The 22,338-nt window shown below is 53.5% G+C and overlaps 3 protein-coding genes across 4 annotated transcripts in view; 2 read left to right on the top strand and 1 right to left on the bottom strand.

The window, feature by feature from the left end:
* Nucleotides 1-22,338, bottom strand: part of PLPPR1 (phospholipid phosphatase related 1) — a 144,101-nt gene that overhangs the window by 66,616 nt on the left and 55,147 nt on the right. The window lies entirely within an intron of this gene.
* On the top strand, nucleotides 8,940-11,938 carry LOC128089323 (PHD finger protein 7-like). The gene is made up of 10 exons (XM_052700617.1): nucleotides 8,940-8,991; nucleotides 9,196-9,287; nucleotides 9,375-9,476; nucleotides 9,735-9,859; nucleotides 10,005-10,167; nucleotides 10,256-10,362; nucleotides 10,579-10,680; nucleotides 10,842-10,960; nucleotides 11,121-11,188; nucleotides 11,462-11,938. The coding sequence occupies exons 1-10, from the start codon at nucleotides 8,940-8,942 to the stop codon at nucleotides 11,873-11,875; spliced, it is 1,344 nt and encodes a 447-aa protein (XP_052556577.1). The 3' UTR covers nucleotides 11,876-11,938.
* On the top strand, nucleotides 16,970-20,017 carry LOC128089322 (PHD finger protein 7-like). Its single transcript, XM_052700616.1, has 10 exons — nucleotides 16,970-17,021; nucleotides 17,226-17,317; nucleotides 17,405-17,506; nucleotides 17,765-17,889; nucleotides 18,035-18,197; nucleotides 18,286-18,392; nucleotides 18,609-18,710; nucleotides 18,872-18,990; nucleotides 19,151-19,218; nucleotides 19,492-20,017. The coding sequence occupies exons 1-10, from the start codon at nucleotides 16,970-16,972 to the stop codon at nucleotides 19,903-19,905; spliced, it is 1,344 nt and encodes a 447-aa protein (XP_052556576.1). The 3' UTR covers nucleotides 19,906-20,017.

Below are 22,338 nucleotides of genomic sequence, written 5' to 3'. Positions count from 1 at the left end.
GACTCTTTATGTCATAAATATGTGTCACTATATCTGTTTCTTCATGCTCATTGTGAAAAAATGGTCTAAAAAACCTGCACTTCCTATGGGAAAGCATTTTACATCAGCTTCTCTCCTGTGTGATGACACATCTGTGTCAGATGTAAGATTAAGTAGTCTAAAACCACATAGTTGCCTGACCAGGCTGTAGACTCCCACTCTGTGGGAGAACTCTCAGTTTGCCTCTGCTTGTCATATTAGGTCTTTTCATTGGCTCAGTCTCCAGAAGAGTGGAGGGGAGGAACAGCGTGATCTTAGGGAGCACACAACCTTTTGTCTCTCTCCAGTGAGTCCTCTAGGAGTACAAGCACAGCAAAACACAGGTTATAGCAATCCCTAACTTCTTCAGTCTGCACAGTGGTCAGAGATAATGTACTTTTGCCTCCAAAATGGGAGAATCACAGTAAGATGTAAAACAAGTGTTTACTGACAGTTCCATTTTAAAAACCATACCTCTTTGCGTTAAACACATTTTACAGCACAAAGTGTCTGACCAGAGCAGCAGGAAATAACAACTATAATATCAGCAGATGGTATTGCCTGATCATTTTCACTCTTATTTTTACCAATTTGACTCAACTGCTAAGGAGCTTGTGCTATCAAATCTATAGGTAGCTTTTTAGTTCCCACTATGACCTTTTAGCGTCTAATATGTGAGCACTGAAATGAGAGGAAAATTGGTTAAACTTATTCCAGTTATTATTATTAGGGACCCGGGTAGAGTGAATATTAATAATTTAGAGCTCTGGTATTACGAGGTGCTTCCAGTCTTTAAACAATGTATATAATACTGCATTTGTGAATTAATTAGCGTGAGTTGGTTCTCATTTTTCTTAATTTACCCCACATTCATTTTCAGAAAGCCCCTGAACTATGGTGTGAGAGGTTACTGTCTGACATCTCACACAGAATCACAGAATCTCCTGGGAAAACAAGCAGAGACATAGAATGTACACAAGTGAATTGAAAATTAACTAAAAAGGATAGCGAAGAAAGAACAGCTCAAACTGAGGAGATTTTATAGCCCCTGGGATCCACCCAGCGGAAGAAAAAAGAATGAGAGTCAGAGAGTAGAAGAAAGAAAAAGAAAGGCTTCTTCTTACAGGTTACTAAAAGCCCTATTCAGGTATGTTCTAGAGCTTTTTTATTTAAGAATGTGGCACACAGCTGAAAGGACATTTCTAGGATAAACTAGCATTTTCTGAGTCTTTATATACCTCCTGCAACAGACACAGTACAGCTCATCATTGTTCCATGTTATCAGCACTCAAATGATGAATTGCTAGTCCATTCCTCTGAAGAGTGGTCACCCGTACTGTTGCAGTATATAATGATTATCCAGGCACTTTTGGAAAATACAGAATCCAAAATCCAGAAAAGCTGAATATCCAGAGCAGGTATTGTTTATCACAGTTTACAACATGTGTCTCATTTAATCAATGCACGTTTCTTTAAATGAGGAAGACAACAACTGGTCAACTTTTCATCTGATCCCAAATTATGTACAAAAAAAAAAAAACAACCAAAAAAACCGACTGGATTTCCTGACCTTCTTAATCTAGATAGTTTAATGATCTTTTTAGCTGCAGTTAGCACTCTGTTTTAAAATAAAATTTAATTGTAATATCAGGAGGAACACAACATAGCAAAATTAAAGACACTTAAAATGCAAGCATTTTCTGCTTTATAAGTTACTTTTACCTTGCATTAAAAATTAGCAACCCTGTGCTGGTATTTGGATTCAAATTACAAACATCTTCATTCTCATTAAAATAAGAATTCTGTTTACAAGTTTAAAAAAAAAAATAGAAAAAAAAAAAAAGGACTAAACCTGTATAAGTCTACCAAGGATCAGTTTGCACAACTGAAACATGAAACCAAGTATGCCAAATCTTCATTCAATTAGGAAAACAAATTCAAACTAATGTCATCACTCAAGATGATTATCCAAGCCTTTGCAGAGAGCTGTCTTATCGTAACCACTATGTACTCCTTTTTACGAATTTCATTCCTAAGCAGAGCCCCCTATCTCCCGTGGGGAAACAGAGCCAGGAAGTGTTGAAGCAATTTGCCAGACATCACACAATGATTCAGTATCTAGCCTGAAAAAATACACGTCGCAGTCTCCTTTCAAACACTCCTTCCAGTTGACTGTGGAATCTTTACACTTCAGATATACTTGGTAATTCCAGCAGAAATCTTTACAGTTCTGACACTGAGGATTCCCTTGGCTTGCTACGGAGACTAAGGGGAGTTTTGCTACCCAGAACATCACAGAACACGCACTGTAAATCTGCACAAGTATTGATCAAACACCCTAAGATGTGTCAGCCTCATATCCCCCTATGAAGCTTCACTCTATCCTTGTCCAAAGACAAGTCATTATCCCATACAACCTTGGCATGAAAAAGCACGTAATTTCCAACAGATTGCAGTAGGATGATAGAGAGTTAAGATGTCTTCCCACATAAGCCTAATGAATCCATACAAAAAGGCTTGAAGAATTTAAGATAAGATTTTCCTGCAAGAAAAAAGAGTGGTGGCTATTTAATGTTTTCCTGCGTAAAATACAGGCATTTTAGTGTTTTTAAAATAATCAGAATCAGTGAGTGATAGCATGTATCATCTCCAAAGTCCTATTGTTTGATAGTCCATAGTCCATGTGGCACTGCACTACATCCACCACAATTCAGAACTAAAGACATGGTGTGAGACCATGTAAAAATCCTTGCACAAGTTCAGATAGATCATTTGTACTTCCTTTGTCTACTGAAACCATTACTCCATCACAGAAGGGCACCAGGCTGGTCAGGCATAATCCACTGTTGGTGAAACTGTGCTGGCTGCCTTGGATCATCTCTTCCCTCATGTACCTTAACATGTCTTCCAAGAGGATCTGTTCCATGATCTTCCCAGGCACAGAAGTGCAACTCAACAGCTGTCATGGTTTTATGATTTTTGGTTATCGGTATTCCACATCATAACATCATGTAGTGCACCGGGACTTAAAGTGTTAATGTTCCAGTTCCAGGTACCTGTCCCAGAAGAGAAGAACTACATTTCAGTCTCCAAGCTGAAAGGGAGAGTCCCAGGAGACAGTACAAAATGAGCAGAGAGCCTGCATGCCAAAAAGGAGATTTCCAGGAGAGAGTCCAAGCCGAGAGGGAGAATCTCCAGGTCCAGAAAGAGTCGCCTAGTCAAGAAACAGAGTCTCCAAATCCAAAGAGAGTCTCCAAGCTGAGACAGAGAATCTCTGGGTTGAGAAAGAGAGTCTCCTAGTAAGGAGAGAGAATCTCAAAACCTGGAAGAGTGTCTCTGAGCTGAGAAAGAAAGTCTCCAAGCTGAAGGGGAAGATCTCCAAGCTGAGAGAAGGAATCTCCAATCTTGATGAGATGCCTTTGAATCCGAGCAAGATTCCCTTCAGTCCAAACTTCAGTTCAAACAGAACGAGACACCCTCCAATCTGCATGAGACACCCTCCAAAATGAGGGAGACACCCTCCAATCTGAACTAAATAACCTCATAATCGAACGAGACAGACTCTGATCCAAGAGTCTCCAAGCTGGAGAGAGAACACTGGAACTGACCAACCTGATCAACTACAGGAGGCACCAGAATCAATTTCCCTGCCCACAAATAAGAAAGAAACACTATCTTTTCTGGATGTAGTAGCTTTTTGGAGAATGCAAGTTCCAAACTACAGCCTCATTGTAAGCCCCCTCTATCAGGTGATGCGGAAGAAGTATAATTTTGTGTGGGGTCCTGAGCAGCAGCAGGCTTTGAGCAGATTAAGCAGGAGATAGCCTGTGCTGTGGCCCTAGGGCCAGTACAGATGGGACAGGATGTAAAGAACATCCTCTACACTGCTGCTGGAGAGAAAGGCCCCACTTGGAGTTTGTGGCAAAGAGCCTCAGGAGAGACCCGAGGCTGGCCCCTGGGATTTTGGAGTCAGGTGTACAGAGGGTCTGAAGAGCGCTACACTCCAACTGAAAAGGAGATCTTAGCTGCATATGAGGGGGTTCGGGCTGCTTCCAAAGTAATTGGTACTGAAACACAGCTCCTTCTGGCGCCTCGACTGCCGGTGCTGCACTGAATGTTCAAGGGGAGGGTTCCTTCTACCCATCATGATAATGATGCCACTTGGAACAAGTGGATTGTGTTGTTACACAGCGAGCTCACATGGGGAACCTCAATCATCCAGAAATCTTAGAGATGATTATGGACAGGCCTGAAGGCATAAAGTTTGGAACATCACCAGCAGAAGGGTATCACGTGCTAAAGAGGCCCCATCATACAACGAACAACCTGAAAATGAAATCTGCCCTATTCACAGATGGATCATGTCATATTGTGGGAAAGCATCGCAGATGGAAATCTGCTGTGTGGAGCCCCACACGACAAGTTGCAGAGGCCACTGAAGGGAAAGGAGAATCAAGCCAATTTGCAGAGGTAAAGGCTGTCCAACTGGCCTTAGATGTTGCTGAACGGGAGAGGTGGCCAATGCTCTATCTTTACAGACTCATGGATGGTAGCAAATGCCTTATGGGGGTGGTTACAGCGGTGGGAGCAAAATAACTGGCAAAGAAGGGGTAAACCTATTTGGGCTGCTGAACTGTGGAAAGACGTTGCTGCCTGAATAAGGGATATGGTTATAAAGGTGCGCCATGTAGATGCTCATGTGCCCAAGAGTCAGGCTACTGAAGAACATGAGGTAGATCAAGTTGCTAAAATTGAGGTGGCTCAAATAGACTTGGACTGGCAACACAAGAGTGAATTATTTATAGCTCAGTGGGCCCATGAAACTTCAGGCCATAAAGGAAGAGATGCAACATACAAATGGGCTAGAGACTGGGGTGGATTTAACTATGGATGCTATTGCACAGGTTATCCATGACTGTGACACGTGCCACAATTCAACAAGTCAAGAGGATGAAACCTCTCTGGAGGGAAGGGCAATGGCAAAAGTTCCCTCCTCCACACAGGGAGGTGTGGCAAGTTGATTATATCACCTTGCCATGATCTCACAGTGGCAAGTGTTATGTTCTTACCATGGTAGAGGCAACCACTGGGTGGCTTGAAACATATGCAGTATCCCATGCTATCACCCAAACCATCATACTAGGTCTTGAGAAACAAGTCCAATGGCGACATGGCACTGCAGAACGAATTGAGTCAGATAACGGGACTCATTTCAAAAATTCTCTGGTAAATACGTGGTCCATAGATCATGGCATCGAGTGGTTTTATCACATCCCCTATCATGCACCAGCTTCTGGTAAAACTGTACAGAGGGTTGTTAAAAAACATGTTGAAAACAATGGGTGGTGGAACATTTAAGAACTGGGAGGACCATTTGGCAGAAGCCACCTGGTTGGCAAATACTCAAGGATCTATATTAATCATGATGGTCCTGCCAGCTCCTTATGTACTGTCAAGAGAGATAAGGTCCCTGTAGTAACTATAAAGAACAAGTTAGGAAAAAGCAGTTTGGGTCTTTCCAGCTTCTGAGAAGGGCAAACCTCTTCATGGAGCTGTTTTTGTCCAGGGACCTGAGTCCACTTGGTGGGTGAAGCAGAAAAATGGGAATGTTCAATATGTACCACAAGGGAATTTGATGCTGGGGGAGTGCAGTCAGTAATTCCATGTATATTTATATGTATATATATATATGTTTGTGTGTGTGTGTGTTTAATGCTTGTTAATTATGGTCTGTTTGTACATATTAGGCATGATGTAGTGATGTAGAATAAGGGGTGGAATGTCATAGTTTTATGATTTTTGGTTATTCCACATCATAACATCATGTAGTGCACTGGGAGTTTAACTGATAATACTCCAGTTCTGGGTACCTGTCCCTGAAAAGAACAACTACATTCTCCAGAAGACTATTCTCTGTGTTATTATCATTTCTGCTGAAGGGAAACAGATATAAGGCCTTCTTGGATATATGATTTCTTCTTCGTCAGGCTCTCCTCCCTGCTGCTAAACTGGACTGGACATCTCATTTCAGTGTTATGGTGAGGTCTATCCACCTTTCGGACATTCTCTCATTATATTTGATTTATAAGCTTCAATTCTAATTATATTGTATTATAGTGTGTTATCTTGCATTCCGATACCATATTTAGTAAATGAGTTTGTTTCTCCTCAGATTGTTGTTTTTAATTATTTTGAGGTCCTGTTTCCCTTTTCTGGAGGCATGGATTTCTGAAATCCCTCCACCCTGCTAGTCACAGAACTGGGCTGAACCAGCCCATAAACCACTGACGCCAGCCTATAATTCCCCAGATATTCCTTTCTTCCTTTCTTAAAAATGGGAGTGATGTTTCCCTTTTTCCAGTCACCAGGGACTTTGCCTGACAGATATTATTTTTCAAGAATGGTGGAGAGCAGCTTGGCAACCACATCAGGAAGCTCCCTCTGTTGTCCAGTCACATAGAATTATACACATTCAGCCTCAAGAGGTGATCTGGCACTTGCCCTGCTCCTACAGTGCAGGGAAATGAAGACTGAGACAAAGAACTAATAAAGTATCTCAGCCTTCTCCATGTCTGAAAGGCCTGCTCTCCCTCTCCATTTATCAGAGGGGATGCACTCTCCTTTGCATATCTCTTCTGCCCGAAGTATCTAAGAAAATCTTGATGCTTTTAACATCCCTTGCCAGTTCAATTCCATCCATTCTTGGTCTTGATGCCATCCCTGCACATCCAGACAGCATCCCTGTTATTCACAGAAAACACATCCCTTCTTCCACTCCTTATTCTTTTCTTCCTCAGTTTTACCAGCAGACTCTTGCTCATCCATGCTGATTTCCTGCTTCATTTCCCTTTTTTTTTTTTTTTCTGGAGGATGAAGAGCTCTAAGAAAGGCATCCCTAAGTGCTGCCAACTTTGTTCAGATCCTTTCTACCAAAGGACAGTTTCCTAGAGGAACTCATCCAGAAATTCCTTAAATAGTCTGAAGTTCGTATTCTTGAAGTTCTCCTTGCAATTAACGCCATTTTGCTGCTCACCATATTGGTGTCATGAAAAGCGTGCGAAACTGACCGGGGCTGTCGGAACACTTTCACAAGGGGACTTCAGCCAGGGTTGCCAAAACAAAGGCGACAGGTTCCCCAGGGGTCGTTCTTAGGACCGGTGCTCCTCCCCATCTTTATCAGTGACGCAGACGATGGCATCGAGTGCACCCTCAGCAAGTTTGCAGACAACACTAAGCTGAGCAGTGCCATCAATCTGCTGGAGGAAAGGGAAGCCACCCCAGAGGGGTCTGGATGGGCCCCTGGAGAAGTGGGCCCTCATGAAATTCCTCATGAGGTTCCTCATGAGGTTCCTCATGAGGCTCCTCATGAGGTTCAACAAGGCCAAATGCAAGGTGTTGCACTTGGGCCGGGGAAATCCCAGCTATTTCTATAGACTGGGGGAGGATCTCCTTGAGAGCAGCCCTGTGGAGGACTTGGGAGTCCTGGTAGACAAGAAGCTGGACGTGAACCAGCAGTGTGCGTTTACAGGCCAGCCGTCTATCATCTGTGAAACCTCATAGGAAGCAAGAGAGATGCCTGAAGACTGGAGGATAGCCAATGTCATTCCAATCTCCAAAAAGGTCAGGAAGACAGACACAGGAAACTATAGGCCAGTCAGGCGCACATCCATCGCTTGGAAAGTGTTGGAACAACTCATTCTGCATATCATCTCAAAGCAGGTGGGGAAAAACAAGGGTAATCCAGAGTAGTAAACTAGGATTTACTACAAAAAGGTCATGCCTGACTACCGTGGTAGCCTTTGTAGATGTCAAGACTGGCTGGGTAGGTGTCTCAGTAATCTGGCTTAATGCTGCATCTGACAGACGTTTTGAATCTCGGGATCCTGGGATGCCTTGGGTTGGAAGGGACATTAAAGTCTATCAAGTTCCAAACTCCTGCAGTGTGTTGGTTGCCACCCACTAGATCAGGCTGCCTGGAGCCCTGTCCATGAGACCTTGAACATCTCGCCCTAGAGAGGGCAGCTCTCCCATCAGCGTTGGCCTGACTTTCATGCGGAAGCTGACATTCATGGTCAGGCTGGATGAGCGGGAATGCTCCAGTGTGACTCCAGGACTGCAGCCCTGGGCAAGGCACAGCTCCTCTCCTGTCTCTGGCATGGTGACCATTGCCAGCAGGCCAAAGAAAGCAAACCTCAGAAGTTTTCCTGACTCATTTTATACACAGGCTTGAAGGGAATCGTGCCCGGCCCGTGCCACTTCGCCTCTGGGAATTGTACGAGGCCTGAAGCTTTGATGTGTGAAGACTTGGACACGAAAGGATGGTACAGCCCACCCAGCCCCAGGTGCCTGCCGTGGGACCTGAGCCACCCAGCAGGTCAGCTTAGAAGAGGGCCCTGTCCAACAAGGCCTGGAGCGCCTGCACCCACAGCTTCTCTGCGCAGCTGCGCCAGGGCCTCACCGCCCTCCGAGTGAGGAATTCCCTCTCGCAGGTCACCAGACCTCCTCTTTTCACAGGTCAACACCTTGCCCCTTCACCAGCAGGCCGTGGAAGCACACGGCCAGCACACAGCACACGCACACGCGAGAAATGCCAGCTGTGCAGTCGACCCGCAGACCTTTATTAGACTCTGTGCTGCGACGTCCCAGCACGGGCGCGGTGCAAAAGGCCTGAGGGAGGCCGTCCTTGCCCCCTGCTGCTGGCAGCACCAGGCCCCTCACCCTGCGCTGCCCACAGGAGCCGCCGCCCTGCCGCGCCCTCAGCCTGGTGGTGAGGTGGTCACCATGATGTCACAATGGTGGCCATTGTGACCCGCGGGGCCGGGAGCAGAGCAAAGGCTGCCGGGCCGGGGCCCTGCTCACTTCGGCCTGGTGAGGCGTGGAGAGAGGACGGACTTCCTTGACTCTCTTGTTTCTCACTGTCGATGCCGAACATGGCTGAGAAGAAGGAGGAGGACCCCAACTCCGGGGAGCCAGGTGAGAGCCCCGGCTCGGGCTGCGGCTGCCCGCTGCAGCTGCTGGGCCTGCAGTGTCCCCTTCCCCTCCACCCCCTCCAGCCCTGCCCCTCAGCCGGCGGCACAGCAGGCTCGGAGCAGGCCCTGGGGACGGACGGCCCCCAGGAACACCCGGCCCTGCCACGTGCTCACCGCTGCTCACGGCTGCTCTCTCCTTCCTCTGCAGTGTGCGTGCTGTGCGGCCGGGCACAGGTGAACCCGGACATCTGCGGGCAGACATTTGCCAGCGGTGGGCTCTGTGCCCACGAATTCTGCTTGGTGAGTTCCCTCACGGGCTAGGGCTCCTGCCACGGATGCTCCCTTCCTTTCCGGCCTCACGAGATCCCGCTCTTTTCTCTCCTGCAGTTCTTTGCCAATGGGCTTCTGGAGCGGAGAAGCCTAGCGGGGGAAATTTGTGGCTTCCCCATTGGCGCCATCCAGCACACAGTCCAGCTGGCAGGCCAGAAGGTGAGGAGCTGAACAGAACGGGGAGCTTGGTGCCGGCAGAGGCTCGCACCGGCTTCGCCTGGACACAAAGAAAGCGATCGCGGCCCTTCCAGCCGGCTCTGGGACATAGTCCCACCACAGCAGACGAGCCTCGTCTGCCAGGCAGCTCTGCAGAGTGTGACGCAGCGGTGCCCACACCCTGCGCCCTGCCTGGAGAAGTGGGGCTGGCTGCCGAGGCCCCAAGCCCACCGCTAACGGGGGCTGCTCTGCTCTTTCCAGAACTGCTTTGTCTGTGGCGAGAGGGGAGCTGCCATCAACTGTGCGGACACAGGCTGTGAGCGCAGCTTCCACCTGCCCTGCGCTGAGGACGGGGAATGCGTCACGCAGCACTTTGGGCAGCACAGGTGAGGGCTGTCAGCAGGGAGGAACCCGCAGCGACACCTCCAGCATCCTGCCGCAGCCAGAGCCCAGGCCTGGCGCTCTTTCCTGGTCCTCTGCCCTCCTCACAGCACTTCTCACCATGCCCACTCCTTCTGTCCTCCCACCCAGGTCCTTCTGCTGGGAGCATCGCCCTCGGCAGGCAGCGGAGGCAACTCCATCGCAGAACACCGACTGTGTCATCTGCCTGGAGCCCGTGGGGGACAGCACGTCCTACCACACCATGGTGTGCCCGGTGTGCAAGCAGGCCTGGTTCCACCGGGGCTGCATCAGGGTAGGAGTCCTCCCCTCGCCCTGTGGGCACGGCTGGTGCTCTGCAGCAGCCAGCCCCGCTCACGCTCACGCTTGTGCTTGTCCTGCAGAAACATGCCCTGCACTCCGCCACCATGCTATTCTTCTGCCCCGTCTGCAGAGGAAAAAGACGATTCCGCTTCCAAATGATTGCGCTGGGGATCCAAATCCCCATCAGGTTGGTGTCCTTCTGCCCAGCTCCGCGGACACTCAGGCACAGGTGCTGTGCCTGCCCAGGAACTGCCCCTGGCCCTGGCAGGCCATCCTGCGAGCACTGGTCTCAGCTTCCTGGAGAAGCTGGGAATGAGACCAAGGGAGATGAGCAGGGATGCCCTGAACCTGCCTCACACCTGGGGCACCCGAGACTCATCAGTTTCCCACTCTTCTCTGGCAGACTACCATCCTGGTGGGACGATGAAGCATACCAGCCGCTGCGACAAAGCTACAGCCGCTGCGATGCCAGCCCGTGCATCTACCTACGAGGCAGGGAGGAGGGGTGAGTGACCTCCGCAGTCCTCTGGGGCTCTGCGTGGGATCTCAGCCTCACCATAGGCTTGGAATTATCCTTGGAGCAAAGACGGAGCACCAGAGCCATGCCGGCTGCTCCCTGCCTTGGCTCACTTTGTCCTCACAGCCACAACCTGTTTGCTTCCCCAGGCTCTGGCAGCTGTACGTCTGCCGCTCCTGCGGCTCACAAGGCGTGCACTGGTGCTGCTCCTTCTGGGACATCGGCAGAAACGGCTGGGAGTGCGACAGCTGCGCTGGCATTAGCACTGGTAAGAGGCAAAGAGCCGCGTGCCGTGGGACTGGGGCCGGCAAGGCCTGGCAAGGTGCTCAGGGTGGGCTCGCCACAGTCTCTGCCCCATGAGGGATGGCAGCCTGTCTTGCCCTGGGACTGCATGTTCATCCTGCTGAGCTTCCTGTCTCTCCTTACAGCCTCCCACAGCAGCGCCGAGCTTGCCAGCCCCAGCACTTCGAGCCAGGAGGTACCGGTGCCTTCCCCCGTCTTTGCAGGACCTGAAGACAGCAGCTCTGGTCCTGCTACACAGGCAGCTCCCAGCCCATCCTGCAACTCCCAGCTGCCTGAGCTCAGCGTCCAGCCCAGAGTGCCGGAGACTGAGCAGACCACCACCCGCTCACATCTCTCTGAGGAGCGGGACACAAGTCAGCACCACCAAGGACGTGGTGGGAGAAGACGGGCACCAGCTGCAGGCGCTGAGACCTCCTCCCAGAGGCCCAGAAGACGGGGGACCACGCGGTTCTCCGGAACATCCCAGACACCTGCAGCCACAAATCGTCCCAGGCAGCGGGAGACCGGCCGTACAAGAAGCCGCTCCCCGTTGCAAGGCCGGGCCTCGGGCTCCCACAGTCGGCCCCGAAGACAACGTGGTGGGAGCCGTACAACACCCCGAGGTGCTCAGAGCGGCACCCACACCTCGACCAGACCAGCATCATCGAGGTCCTCGAGGGATTCCCCTCTGCCTGCACGCAGGAGACAATCCAGGCAACGAGGGCGGGCCCGCACTCGAAGCCGATCCCCACTGGGGCGTCGCGCTTCCACTTCCCGCAGCCGGCCCCGACAAGGCCGTGGGAGCCGGTCCAGGCAGCGGGGACCAGCCCGGGCACGAAGCCGCTCCCGGGCAAAACATCCAAGAAGACGGCCCCACAGCCAGTCCCGAAGACGGCGCTGATGCAGCCGTGTCCCATCCCATCGTGATGGCTGTGGTCTCAAGCGGCAAAGAAAACCTTGAAGAGAGTCCACACATACCACCTTCATCCTTCGGTGGACCAGCCCGGGCACAAAGCCGCTCCCGGGTCCAGCATTAGAGAAGACACCCCCACAACCAGTCCCAAAGACAGCGTGGAAACACCCACGTCCCATCCCCGCGTGACGGTTGTGGTTCCATCTTTCAAAAAAAATACACCTTCAACACACCCCCCACATGTTGGCTTCACTCGTCTCTTGTCCTGCAGTAGGCAGTGTTAGGAGCTGAGACCGCGGGGTCGCTTTCTCCCCAGCACCTTCCCAGATGGTTGTCGTGGCGTTGTCTTTAGATCTACCTGTGTCCGTGAAGGGGGACAGCATGCCCACAGGCCCAGCAGCCTGGAAAAAAAGGGGTGTCAACAGTTTGCAGGCCAGTCCAGCCCTTTTCCGACTAATGATGGGAAAGGGGGACCACATCCCGGGAAACGGGAGAAGGGGAGAAGGGGGGAAGGGTAGGGAGGCGGGAGATAGGCCTAACAACAAAACAGCAGCAGTGATCTGAGGAGGAAAGTCAATTTCCTAAGCATGGTATCGGAATGCAAGATTACACAATCTAATACTTCACACAATCCTTGACTGCCGAGGTTAGCTGCTTCAGAGCCGTCCCGGCCAGAACGGCAGCAACTGACTGCAAGGTACAGGGAGGTTTTGGTCAGTTCATTACCAGAGGAACTCCAAGCCTCCAACAGAGGAGCCAACAGAGCAGCCCAACAGTTCTTGTGAGAGCAGCTGATGCGGCGTCGGAATTGCCAGGGCAGTGGAACTGCATCCACGCCCCTCGCCTTAGGAAAAGCTTATGGGAGGGTCCCAATGCATCGCTGCCCACCAGGTGCAGTGAGGAAAAGGCAGCATGTGTGCGGCACCCACAGCATACTGCCGCCGTGGGTGTGGTAGCTTGTGCACGACGGCGCAGAAGTGCTCTCCCTCCTCGCTCCGGAGACCAGCTTACCTCCTGGCAGTCTCCGAGACCACACATTTACCATGTTCTCCTCCAGGCAATGAGCTTGCCCCGCAAAGACCCTATCCTGACCCACAGTCCACGAGAGGGAGAGAGGCCGGTGTCCTTGCCAGCAGCTCCACCTTTCTTGCTCTGGGCTAGAAGTCCTCTGGGGAATGCCACTCCTCCCCTCCCCCCTGAGAACCAAAATGCCCAAAAAAGGCAGTCCGCAGAACCAGGACATTAACTCTCAAACTCCCACTGCTTTCCATGATGTTATGATGTGGAATACCAACAAGAAAAATCACAAAACCACAACGAGAGCTTATGGGTGAAAGTCAGGGATCGGTCCAGTAAAGCGCATCTAGTGGTTGGGGTGTGCTCCAGGCCACCTGATCGGGGGAGCCTGCTGACGAGGCCTTCTTGCTTCAGCTGCAGGAGGTGCTGCGCTCGTGGGCTCCTGTCCTGATAGGGGATTTCAACCACCCGGATATCTGCTCGAATAGCAGCATGGCGGGTGGAAGACAACCCAGGAGATTCCTGGAGTCTGCTGAGGATTACTTCCTCGTCCAGGTACTAGGCAGACCAAGCCGATGTGACGCCCTGCTGGACGTGGAGCTCACCAGTGCAGAGGTGAGCGTTAGAGAAGTTAAGATTGGAGGCAGCCTGAGCTGTCACTCGTGACCATGCCCTGTTAAAAGTTTGTGATCTGGAGGAGTGCAGGCTTAGCTAAAAGCAGTCAGCACCCTGGACTTCAGGAGAGCAAAATTCCAGCTGCTCAACGAACTGCTGGATGGGATCTCCTGGCAAACTGTCCTTAAGGGCACAGGAAGAGATTGCAGCTGGCAGCTCCATAACGACACCCTTCTGCCAGCGCAAGAGCTCTCCATCCCCCAGCAGAAGAAATGGAGCGAGAGGAGATGGGAGACCAGTATGGCTGAGCAAGGACCTGCAGCTAAAACTGATGGAAAAGAGAGAAATGTACAGGAAGTGGAAGCAGGGTTGTGCAGCACGGAAAGAATACAGGAACGCTGTCTGCATGTGTAGAGATAGGATTGGGAAAGCCAACGCATCAGTGGAGCTGAACTTGGCAAGGGATGTGAAAAATAGCATGACGGAATTCTACAGATACATAAGCAGGAGGAGACAGACCAAGGAGTGTGTTCCCCCATCAATAAGTGAGGACGGGGAAGTGGCCTCCTCAGACATGGAAACAGCTGAGGTGCTCAATAAGTGCTCTGCCTCAGTCTTCACGGCTGGTCAGGTTCCTCACATCTGCCAGGACCCTGATCCTCTCGGTGTGGGTGAGAGGAGCGGATTCCGTCCCACTGTAACAGCGGAACGAGTCCGAGACGTCCTGATGAAACTGAATGTATGTAAGTCCATGGGGCCAGACGAGATCCATCCTAGGGTTCTGAGGGATATGCCTGATGTAGGTGCCGAGCCACTCCAAATCATATTTGAAAAATCATGGCTGTCGGGCGAAATCCCCGGTGACTGGGAAAAGGGAAACGTTACTCCCATTTTTAAGAAAGGGAGAAAGGATGACCCGGGGAACTCCAGGCTGCTGAGCCTCACCTCTGTGCCTGGGAGGATCATGGAGCAGATCTTCCTGGTTACCACGTTAAGGCACGTAGGAGACAAAGAGGTGATCCGAGACAGCCAGCATCTTGGCTTCACCAACGGCAGATCTTGCCTGACAAGCCTGGTGGCCTTCTATGATGGAGTGACGGCAACCACTGTGTGGGGGAAGGGTGATGGATGTCACCCTCTTAGAGTTCTGCAAAGCCTTTGACATGGTCCCTCACCACATCCTTCTCTCTAAGATGGAGAGGGACGGTTTTGAAGAGGGGACTGTTCAACGGATTAAGAGTTGGTTGGCTGGTCGCAGCCACAGGGCTGTGATTGACGGTTCTGTGTCTGGGTGGGAGCTGGCCACAAGTGGTGGTGGTGGTTCCTGTAGTCAACTGAATGGGCTGTGGCAGTCGCCAGGGTCCACAGGGGCCCCTTGGCCCTTGGGAAACCATGGCAACAAATGTCTTGAAGATAACAGAGAAGAACAGGTTAGACCAAATGAGGAGGAAACAAGACATGCCACATGTCCATTAGTCAGAGATAACTGCAGTAGCCCTAAGGCATGGGAAAAGCTTTAAGAAGGGTGTGCTCCTTGCAATTAACGCCATTTTGCTGCTCACCATATTGGTGTCATGAAAAGCGTGCGAAACTGACCGGGGCTGTCGGAACACTTTCACAAGGGGACTTCAGCCAGGGTTGCCAAAACAAAGGCGACAGGTTCCCCAGGGGTCGTTCTTAGGACCGGTGCTCCTCCCCATCTTTATCAGTGACGCAGACGATGGCATCGAGTGCACCCTCAGCAAGTTTGCAGACAACACTAAGCTGAGCAGTGCCATCAATCTGCTGGAGGAAAGGGAAGCCACCCCAGAGGGGTCTGGATGGGCCCCTGGAGAAGTGGGCCCTCATGAAATTCCTCATGAGGTTCCTCATGAGGTTCCTCATGAGGCTCCTCATGAGGTTCAACAAGGCCAAATGCAAGGTGTTGCACTTGGGCCGGGGAAATCCCAGCTATTTCTATAGACTGGGGGAGGATCTCCTTGAGAGCAGCCCTGTGGAGGACTTGGGAGTCCTGGTAGACAAGAAGCTGGACGTGAACCAGCAGTGTGCGTTTACAGGCCAGCCGTCTATCATCTGTGAAACCTCATAGGAAGCAAGAGAGATGCCTGAAGACTGGAGGATAGCCAATGTCATTCCAATCTCCAAAAAGGTCAGGAAGACAGACACAGGAAACTATAGGCCAGTCAGGCGCACATCCATCGCTTGGAAAGTGTTGGAACAACTCATTCTGCATATCATCTCAAAGCAGGTGGGGAAAAACAAGGGTAATCCAGAGTAGTAAACTAGGATTTACTACAAAAAGGTCATGCCTGACTACCGTGGTAGCCTTTGTAGATGTCAAGACTGGCTGGGTAGGTGTCTCAGTAATCTGGCTTAATGCTGCATCTGACAGACGTTTTGAATCTCGGGATCCTGGGATGCCTTGGGTTGGAAGGGACATTAAAGTCTATCAAGTTCCAAACTCCTGCAGTGTGTTGGTTGCCACCCACTAGATCAGGCTGCCTGGAGCCCTGTCCATGAGACCTTGAACATCTCGCCCTAGAGAGGGCAGCTCTCCCATCAGCGTTGGCCTGACTTTCATGCGGAAGCTGACATTCATGGTCAGGCTGGATGAGCGGGAATGCTCCAGTGTGACTCCAGGACTGCAGCCCTGGGCAAGGCACAGCTCCTCTCCTGTCTCTGGCATGGTGACCATTGCCAGCAGGCCAAAGAAAGCAAACCTCAGAAGTTTTCCTGACTCATTTTATACACAGGCTTGAAGGGAATCGTGCCCGGCCCGTGCCACTTCGCCTCTGGGAATTGTACGAGGCCTGAAGCTTTGATGTGTGAAGACTTGGACACGAAAGGATGGTACAGCCCACCCAGCCCCAGGTGCCTGCCGTGGGACCTGAGCCACCCAGCAGGTCAGCTTAGAAGAGGGCCCTGTCCAACAAGGCCTGGAGCGCCTGCACCCACAGCTTCTCTGCGCAGCTGCGCCAGGGCCTCACCGCCCTCCGAGTGAGGAATTCCCTCTCGCAGGTCACCAGACCTCCTCTTTTCACAGGTCAACACCTTGCCCCTTCACCAGCAGGCCGTGGAAGCACACGGCCAGCACACAGCACACGCACACGCGAGAAATGCCAGCTGTGCAGTCGACCCGCAGACCTTTATTAGACTCTGTGCTGCGACGTCCCAGCACGGGCGCGGTGCAAAAGGCCTGAGGGAGGCCGTCCTTGCCCCCTGCTGCTGGCAGCACCAGGCCCCTCACCCTGCGCTGCCCACAGGAGCCGCCGCCCTGCCGCGCCCTCAGCCTGGTGGTGAGGTGGTCACCATGATGTCACAATGGTGGCCATTGTGACCCGCGGGGCCGGGAGCAGAGCAAAGGCTGCCGGGCCGGGGCCCTGCTCACTTCGGCCTGGTGAGGCGTGGAGAGAGGACGGACTTCCTTGACTCTCTTGTTTCTCACTGTCGATGCCGAACATGGCTGAGAAGAAGGAGGAGGACCCCAACTCCGGGGAGCCAGGTGAGAGCCCCGGCTCGGGCTGCGGCTGCCCGCTGCAGCTGCTGGGCCTGCAGTGTCCCCTTCCCCTCCACCCCCTCCAGCCCTGCCCCTCAGCCGGCGGCACAGCAGGCTCGGAGCAGGCCCTGGGGACGGACGGCCCCCAGGAACACCCGGCCCTGCCACGTGCTCACCGCTGCTCACGGCTGCTCTCTCCTTCCTCTGCAGTGTGCGTGCTGTGCGGCCGGGCACAGGTGAACCCGGACATCTGCGGGCAGACATTTGCCAGCGGTGGGCTCTGTGCCCACGAATTCTGCTTGGTGAGTTCCCTCACGGGCTAGGGCTCCTGCCACGGATGCTCCCTTCCTTTCCGGCCTCACGAGATCCCGCTCTTTTCTCTCCTGCAGTTCTTTGCCAATGGGCTTCTGGAGCGGAGAAGCCTAGCGGGGGAAATTTGTGGCTTCCCCATTGGCGCCATCCAGCACACAGTCCAGCTGGCAGGCCAGAAGGTGAGGAGCTGAACAGAACGGGGAGCTTGGTGCCGGCAGAGGCTCGCACCGGCTTCGCCTGGACACAAAGAAAGCGATCGCGGCCCTTCCAGCCGGCTCTGGGACATAGTCCCACCACAGCAGACGAGCCTCGTCTGCCAGGCAGCTCTGCAGAGTGTGACGCAGCGGTGCCCACACCCTGCGCCCTGCCTGGAGAAGTGGGGCTGGCTGCCGAGGCCCCAAGCCCACCGCTAACGGGGGCTGCTCTGCTCTTTCCAGAACTGCTTTGTCTGTGGCGAGAGGGGAGCTGCCATCAACTGTGCGGACACAGGCTGTGAGCGCAGCTTCCACCTGCCCTGCGCTGAGGACGGGGAATGCGTCACGCAGCACTTTGGGCAGCACAGGTGAGGGCTGTCAGCAGGGAGGAACCCGCAGCGACACCTCCAGCATCCTGCCGCAGCCAGAGCCCAGGCCTGGCGCTCTTTCCTGGTCCTCTGCCCTCCTCACAGCACTTCTCACCATGCCCACTCCTTCTGTCCTCCCACCCAGGTCCTTCTGCTGGGAGCATCGCCCTCGGCAGGCAGCGGAGGCAACTCCATCGCAGAACACCGACTGTGTCATCTGCCTGGAGCCCGTGGGGGACAGCACGTCCTACCACACCATGGTGTGCCCGGTGTGCAAGCAGGCCTGGTTCCACCGGGGCTGCATCAGGGTAGGAGTCCTCCCCTCGCCCTGTGGGCACGGCTGGTGCTCTGCAGCAGCCAGCCCCGCTCACGCTCACGCTTGTGCTTGTCCTGCAGAAACATGCCCTGCACTCCGCCACCATGCTATTCTTCTGCCCCGTCTGCAGAGGAAAAAGACGATTCCGCTTCCAAATGATTGCGCTGGGGATCCAAATCCCCATCAGGTTGGTGTCCTTCTGCCCAGCTCCGCGGACACTCAGGCACAGGTGCTGTGCCTGCCCAGGAACTGCCCCTGGCCCTGGCAGGCCATCCTGCGAGCACTGGTCTCAGCTTCCTGGAGAAGCTGGGAATGAGACCAAGGGAGATGAGCAGGGATGCCCTGAACCTGCCTCACACCTGGGGCACCCGAGACTCATCAGTTTCCCACTCTTCTCTGGCAGACTACCATCCTGGTGGGACGATGAAGCATACCAGCCGCTGCGACAAAGCTACAGCCGCTGCGATGCCAGCCCGTGCATCTACCTACGAGGCAGGGAGGAGGGGTGAGTGACCTCCGCAGTCCTCTGGGGCTCTGCGTGGGATCTCAGCCTCACCATAGGCTTGGAATTATCCTTGGAGCAAAGACGGAGCACCAGAGCCATGCCGGCTGCTCCCTGCCTTGGCTCACTTTGTCCTCACAGCCACAACCTGTTTGCTTCCCCAGGCTCTGGCAGCTGTACGTCTGCCGCTCCTGCGGCTCACAAGGCGTGCACTGGTGCTGCTCCTTCTGGGACATCGGCAGAAACGGCTGGGAGTGCGACAGCTGCGCTGGCATTAGCACTGGTAAGAGGCAAAGAGCCGCGTGCCGTGGGACTGGGGCCGGCAAGGCCTGGCAAGGTGCTCAGGGTGGGCTCGCCACAGTCTCTGCCCCATGAGGGATGGCAGCCTGTCTTGCCCTGGGACTGCATGTTCATCCTGCTGAGCTTCCTGTCTCTCCTTACAGCCTCCCACAGCAGCGCCGAGCTTGCCAGCCCCAGCACTTCGAGCCAGGAGGTACCGGTGCCTTCCCCCGTCTTTGCAGGACCTGAAGACAGCAGCTCTGGTCCTGCTACACAGGCAGCTCCCAGCCCATCCTGCAACTCCCAGCTGCCTGAGCTCAGCGTCCAGCCCAGAGTGCCGGAGACTGAGCAGACCACCACCCGCTCACATCTCTCTGAGGAGCGGGACACAAGTCAGCACCACCAAGGACGTGGTGGGAGAAGACGGGCACCAGCTGCAGGCGCTGAGACCTCCTCCCAGAGGCCCAGAAGACGGGGGACCACGCGGTTCTCCGGAACATCCCAGACACCTGCAGCCACAAATCGTCCCAGGCAGCGGGAGACCGGCCGTACAAGAAGCCGCTCCCCGTTGCAAGGCCGGGCCTCGGGCTCCCACAGTCGGCCCCGAAGACAACGTGGTGGGAGCCGTACAACACCCCGAGGTGCTCAGAGCGGCACCCACACCTCGACCAGACCAGCATCATCGAGGTCCTCGAGGGATTCCCCTCTGCCTGCACGCAGGAGACAATCCAGGCAACGAGGGCGGGCCCGCACTCGAAGCCGATCCCCACTGGGGCGTCGCGCTTCCACTTCCCGCAGCCGGCCCCGACAAGGCCGTGGGAGCCGGTCCAGGCAGCGGGGACCAGCCCGGGCACGAAGCCGCTCCCGGGCAAAACATCCAAGAAGACGGCCCCACAGCCAGTCCCGAAGACGGCGCTGATGCAGCCGTGTCCCATCCCATCGTGATGGCTGTGGTCTCAAGCGGCAAAGAAAACCTTGAAGAGAGTCCACACATACCACCTTCATCCTTCGGTGGACCAGCCCGGGCACAAAGCCGCTCCCGGGTCCAGCATTAGAGAAGACACCCCCACAACCAGTCCCAAAGACAGCGTGGAAACACCCACGTCCCATCCCCGCGTGACGGTTGTGGTTCCATCTTTCAAAAAAAATACACCTTCAACACACCCCCCACATGTTGGCTTCACTCGTCTCTTGTCCTGCAGTAGGCAGTGTTAGGAGCTGAGACCGCGGGGTCGCTTTCTCCCCAGCACCTTCCCAGATGGTTGTCGTGGCGTTGTCTTTAGATCTACCTGTGTCCGTGAAGGGGGACAGCATGCCCACAGGCCCAGCAGCCTGGAAAAAAAGGGGTGTCAACAGTTTGCAGGCCAGTCCAGCCCTTTTCCGACTAATGATGGGAAAGGGGGACCACATCCCGGGAAACGGGAGAAGGGGAGAAGGGGGGAAGGGTAGGGAGGCGGGAGATAGGCCTAACAACAAAACAGCAGCAGTGATCTGAGGAGGAAAGTCAATTTCCTAAGCATGGTATCGGAATGCAAGATTACACAATCTAATACTTCACACAATCCTTGACTGCCGAGGTTAGCTGCTTCAGAGCCGTCCCGGCCAGAACGGCAGCAACTGACTGCAAGGTACAGGGAGGTTTTGGTCAGTTCATTACCAGAGGAACTCCAAGCCTCCAACAGAGGAGCCAACAGAGCAGCCCAACAGTTCTTGTGAGAGCAGCTGATGCGGCGTCGGAATTGCCAGGGCAGTGGAACTGCATCCACGCCCCTCGCCTTAGGAAAAGCTTATGGGAGGGTCCCAATGCATCGCTGCCCACCAGGTGCAGTGAGGAAAAGGCAGCATGTGTGCGGCACCCACAGCATACTGCCGCCGTGGGTGTGGTAGCTTGTGCACGACGGCGCAGAAGTGCTCTCCCTCCTCGCTCCGGAGACCAGCTTACCTCCTGGCAGTCTCCGAGGCCACACATTTACCATGTTCTCCTCCAGGCAATGAGCTTGCCCCGCAAAGACCCTATCCTGACCCACAGTCCACGAGAGGGAGAGAGGCCGGTGTCCTTGCCAGCAGCTCCACCTTTCTTGCTCTGGGCTAGAAGTCCTCTGGGGAATGCCACTCCTCCCCTCCCCCCTGAGAACCAAAATGCCCAAAAAAGGCAGTCCGCAGAACCAGGACATTAACTCTCAAACTCCCACTGCTTTCCATGATGTTATGATGTGGAATACCAACAAGAAAAATCACAAAACCACAACGAGAGCTTATGGGTGAAAGTCAGGGATCGGTCCAGTAAAGCGCATCTAGTGGTTGGGGTGTGCTCCAGGCCACCTGATCGGGGGAGCCTGCTGACGAGGCCTTCTTGCTTCAGCTGCAGGAGGTGCTGCGCTCGTGGGCTCCTGTCCTGATAGGGGATTTCAACCACCCGGATATCTGCTCGAATAGCAGCATGGCGGGTGGAAGACAACCCAGGAGATTCCTGGAGTCTGCTGAGGATTACTTCCTCGTCCAGGTACTAGGCAGACCAAGCCGATGTGACGCCCTGCTGGACGTGGAGCTCACCAGTGCAGAGGTGAGCGTTAGAGAAGTTAAGATTGGAGGCAGCCTGAGCTGTCACTCGTGACCATGCCCTGTTAAAAGTTTGTGATCTGGAGGAGTGCAGGCTTAGCTAAAAGCAGTCAGCACCCTGGACTTCAGGAGAGCAAAATTCCAGCTGCTCAACGAACTGCTGGATGGGATCTCCTGGCAAACTGTCCTTAAGGGCACAGGAAGAGATTGCAGCTGGCAGCTCCATAACGACACCCTTCTGCCAGCGCAAGAGCTCTCCATCCCCCAGCAGAAGAAATGGAGCGAGAGGAGATGGGAGACCAGTATGGCTGAGCAAGGACCTGCAGCTAAAACTGATGGAAAAGAGAGAAATGTACAGGAAGTGGAAGCAGGGTTGTGCAGCACGGAAAGAATACAGGAACGCTGTCTGCATGTGTAGAGATAGGATTGGGAAAGCCAACGCATCAGTGGAGCTGAACTTGGCAAGGGATGTGAAAAATAGCATGACGGAATTCTACAGATACATAAGCAGGAGGAGACAGACCAAGGAGTGTGTTCCCCCATCAATAAGTGAGGACGGGGAAGTGGCCTCCTCAGACATGGAAACAGCTGAGGTGCTCAATAAGTGCTCTGCCTCAGTCTTCACGGCTGGTCAGGTTCCTCACATCTGCCAGGACCCTGATCCTCTCGGTGTGGGTGAGAGGAGCGGATTCCGTCCCACTGTAACAGCGGAACGAGTCCGAGACGTCCTGATGAAACTGAATGTATGTAAGTCCATGGGGCCAGACGAGATCCATCCTAGGGTTCTGAGGGA

The sequence above is a fragment of the Tympanuchus pallidicinctus genome, unplaced genomic scaffold (assembly GCF_026119805.1).
Source record: "Tympanuchus pallidicinctus isolate F22 unplaced genomic scaffold, pur_lepc_1.0 scaffold4, whole genome shotgun sequence".
Taxonomy (NCBI): domain Eukaryota; kingdom Metazoa; phylum Chordata; class Aves; order Galliformes; family Phasianidae; genus Tympanuchus; species Tympanuchus pallidicinctus.
The sequence above is the reverse complement of the archived record's forward strand: the minus strand, read 5'-3'. Positions and strand labels throughout refer to the sequence as shown.

Coding starts and splice junctions, on each gene's coding strand:
- LOC128089323 (XM_052700617.1), top strand. CDS start 8,940: ATGCCGAACATGGCTGAGAAGAAGGAGGAGGACCCCAACTCCGGGGAG. Junction 9,860..10,004: donor CAGCACTTTGGGCAGCACAG/GTGAGGGCTGTC, acceptor CCTCCCACCCAG/GTCCTTCTGCTGGGAGCATC. Junction 10,168..10,255: donor TCCACCGGGGCTGCATCAGG/GTAGGAGTCCTC, acceptor CTTGTCCTGCAG/AAACATGCCCTGCACTCCGC.
- LOC128089322 (XM_052700616.1), top strand. CDS start 16,970: ATGCCGAACATGGCTGAGAAGAAGGAGGAGGACCCCAACTCCGGGGAG. Junction 17,022..17,225: donor CCCCAACTCCGGGGAGCCAG/GTGAGAGCCCCG, acceptor CTTCCTCTGCAG/TGTGCGTGCTGTGCGGCCGG. Junction 17,318..17,404: donor GTGCCCACGAATTCTGCTTG/GTGAGTTCCCTC, acceptor TCTCTCCTGCAG/TTCTTTGCCAATGGGCTTCT.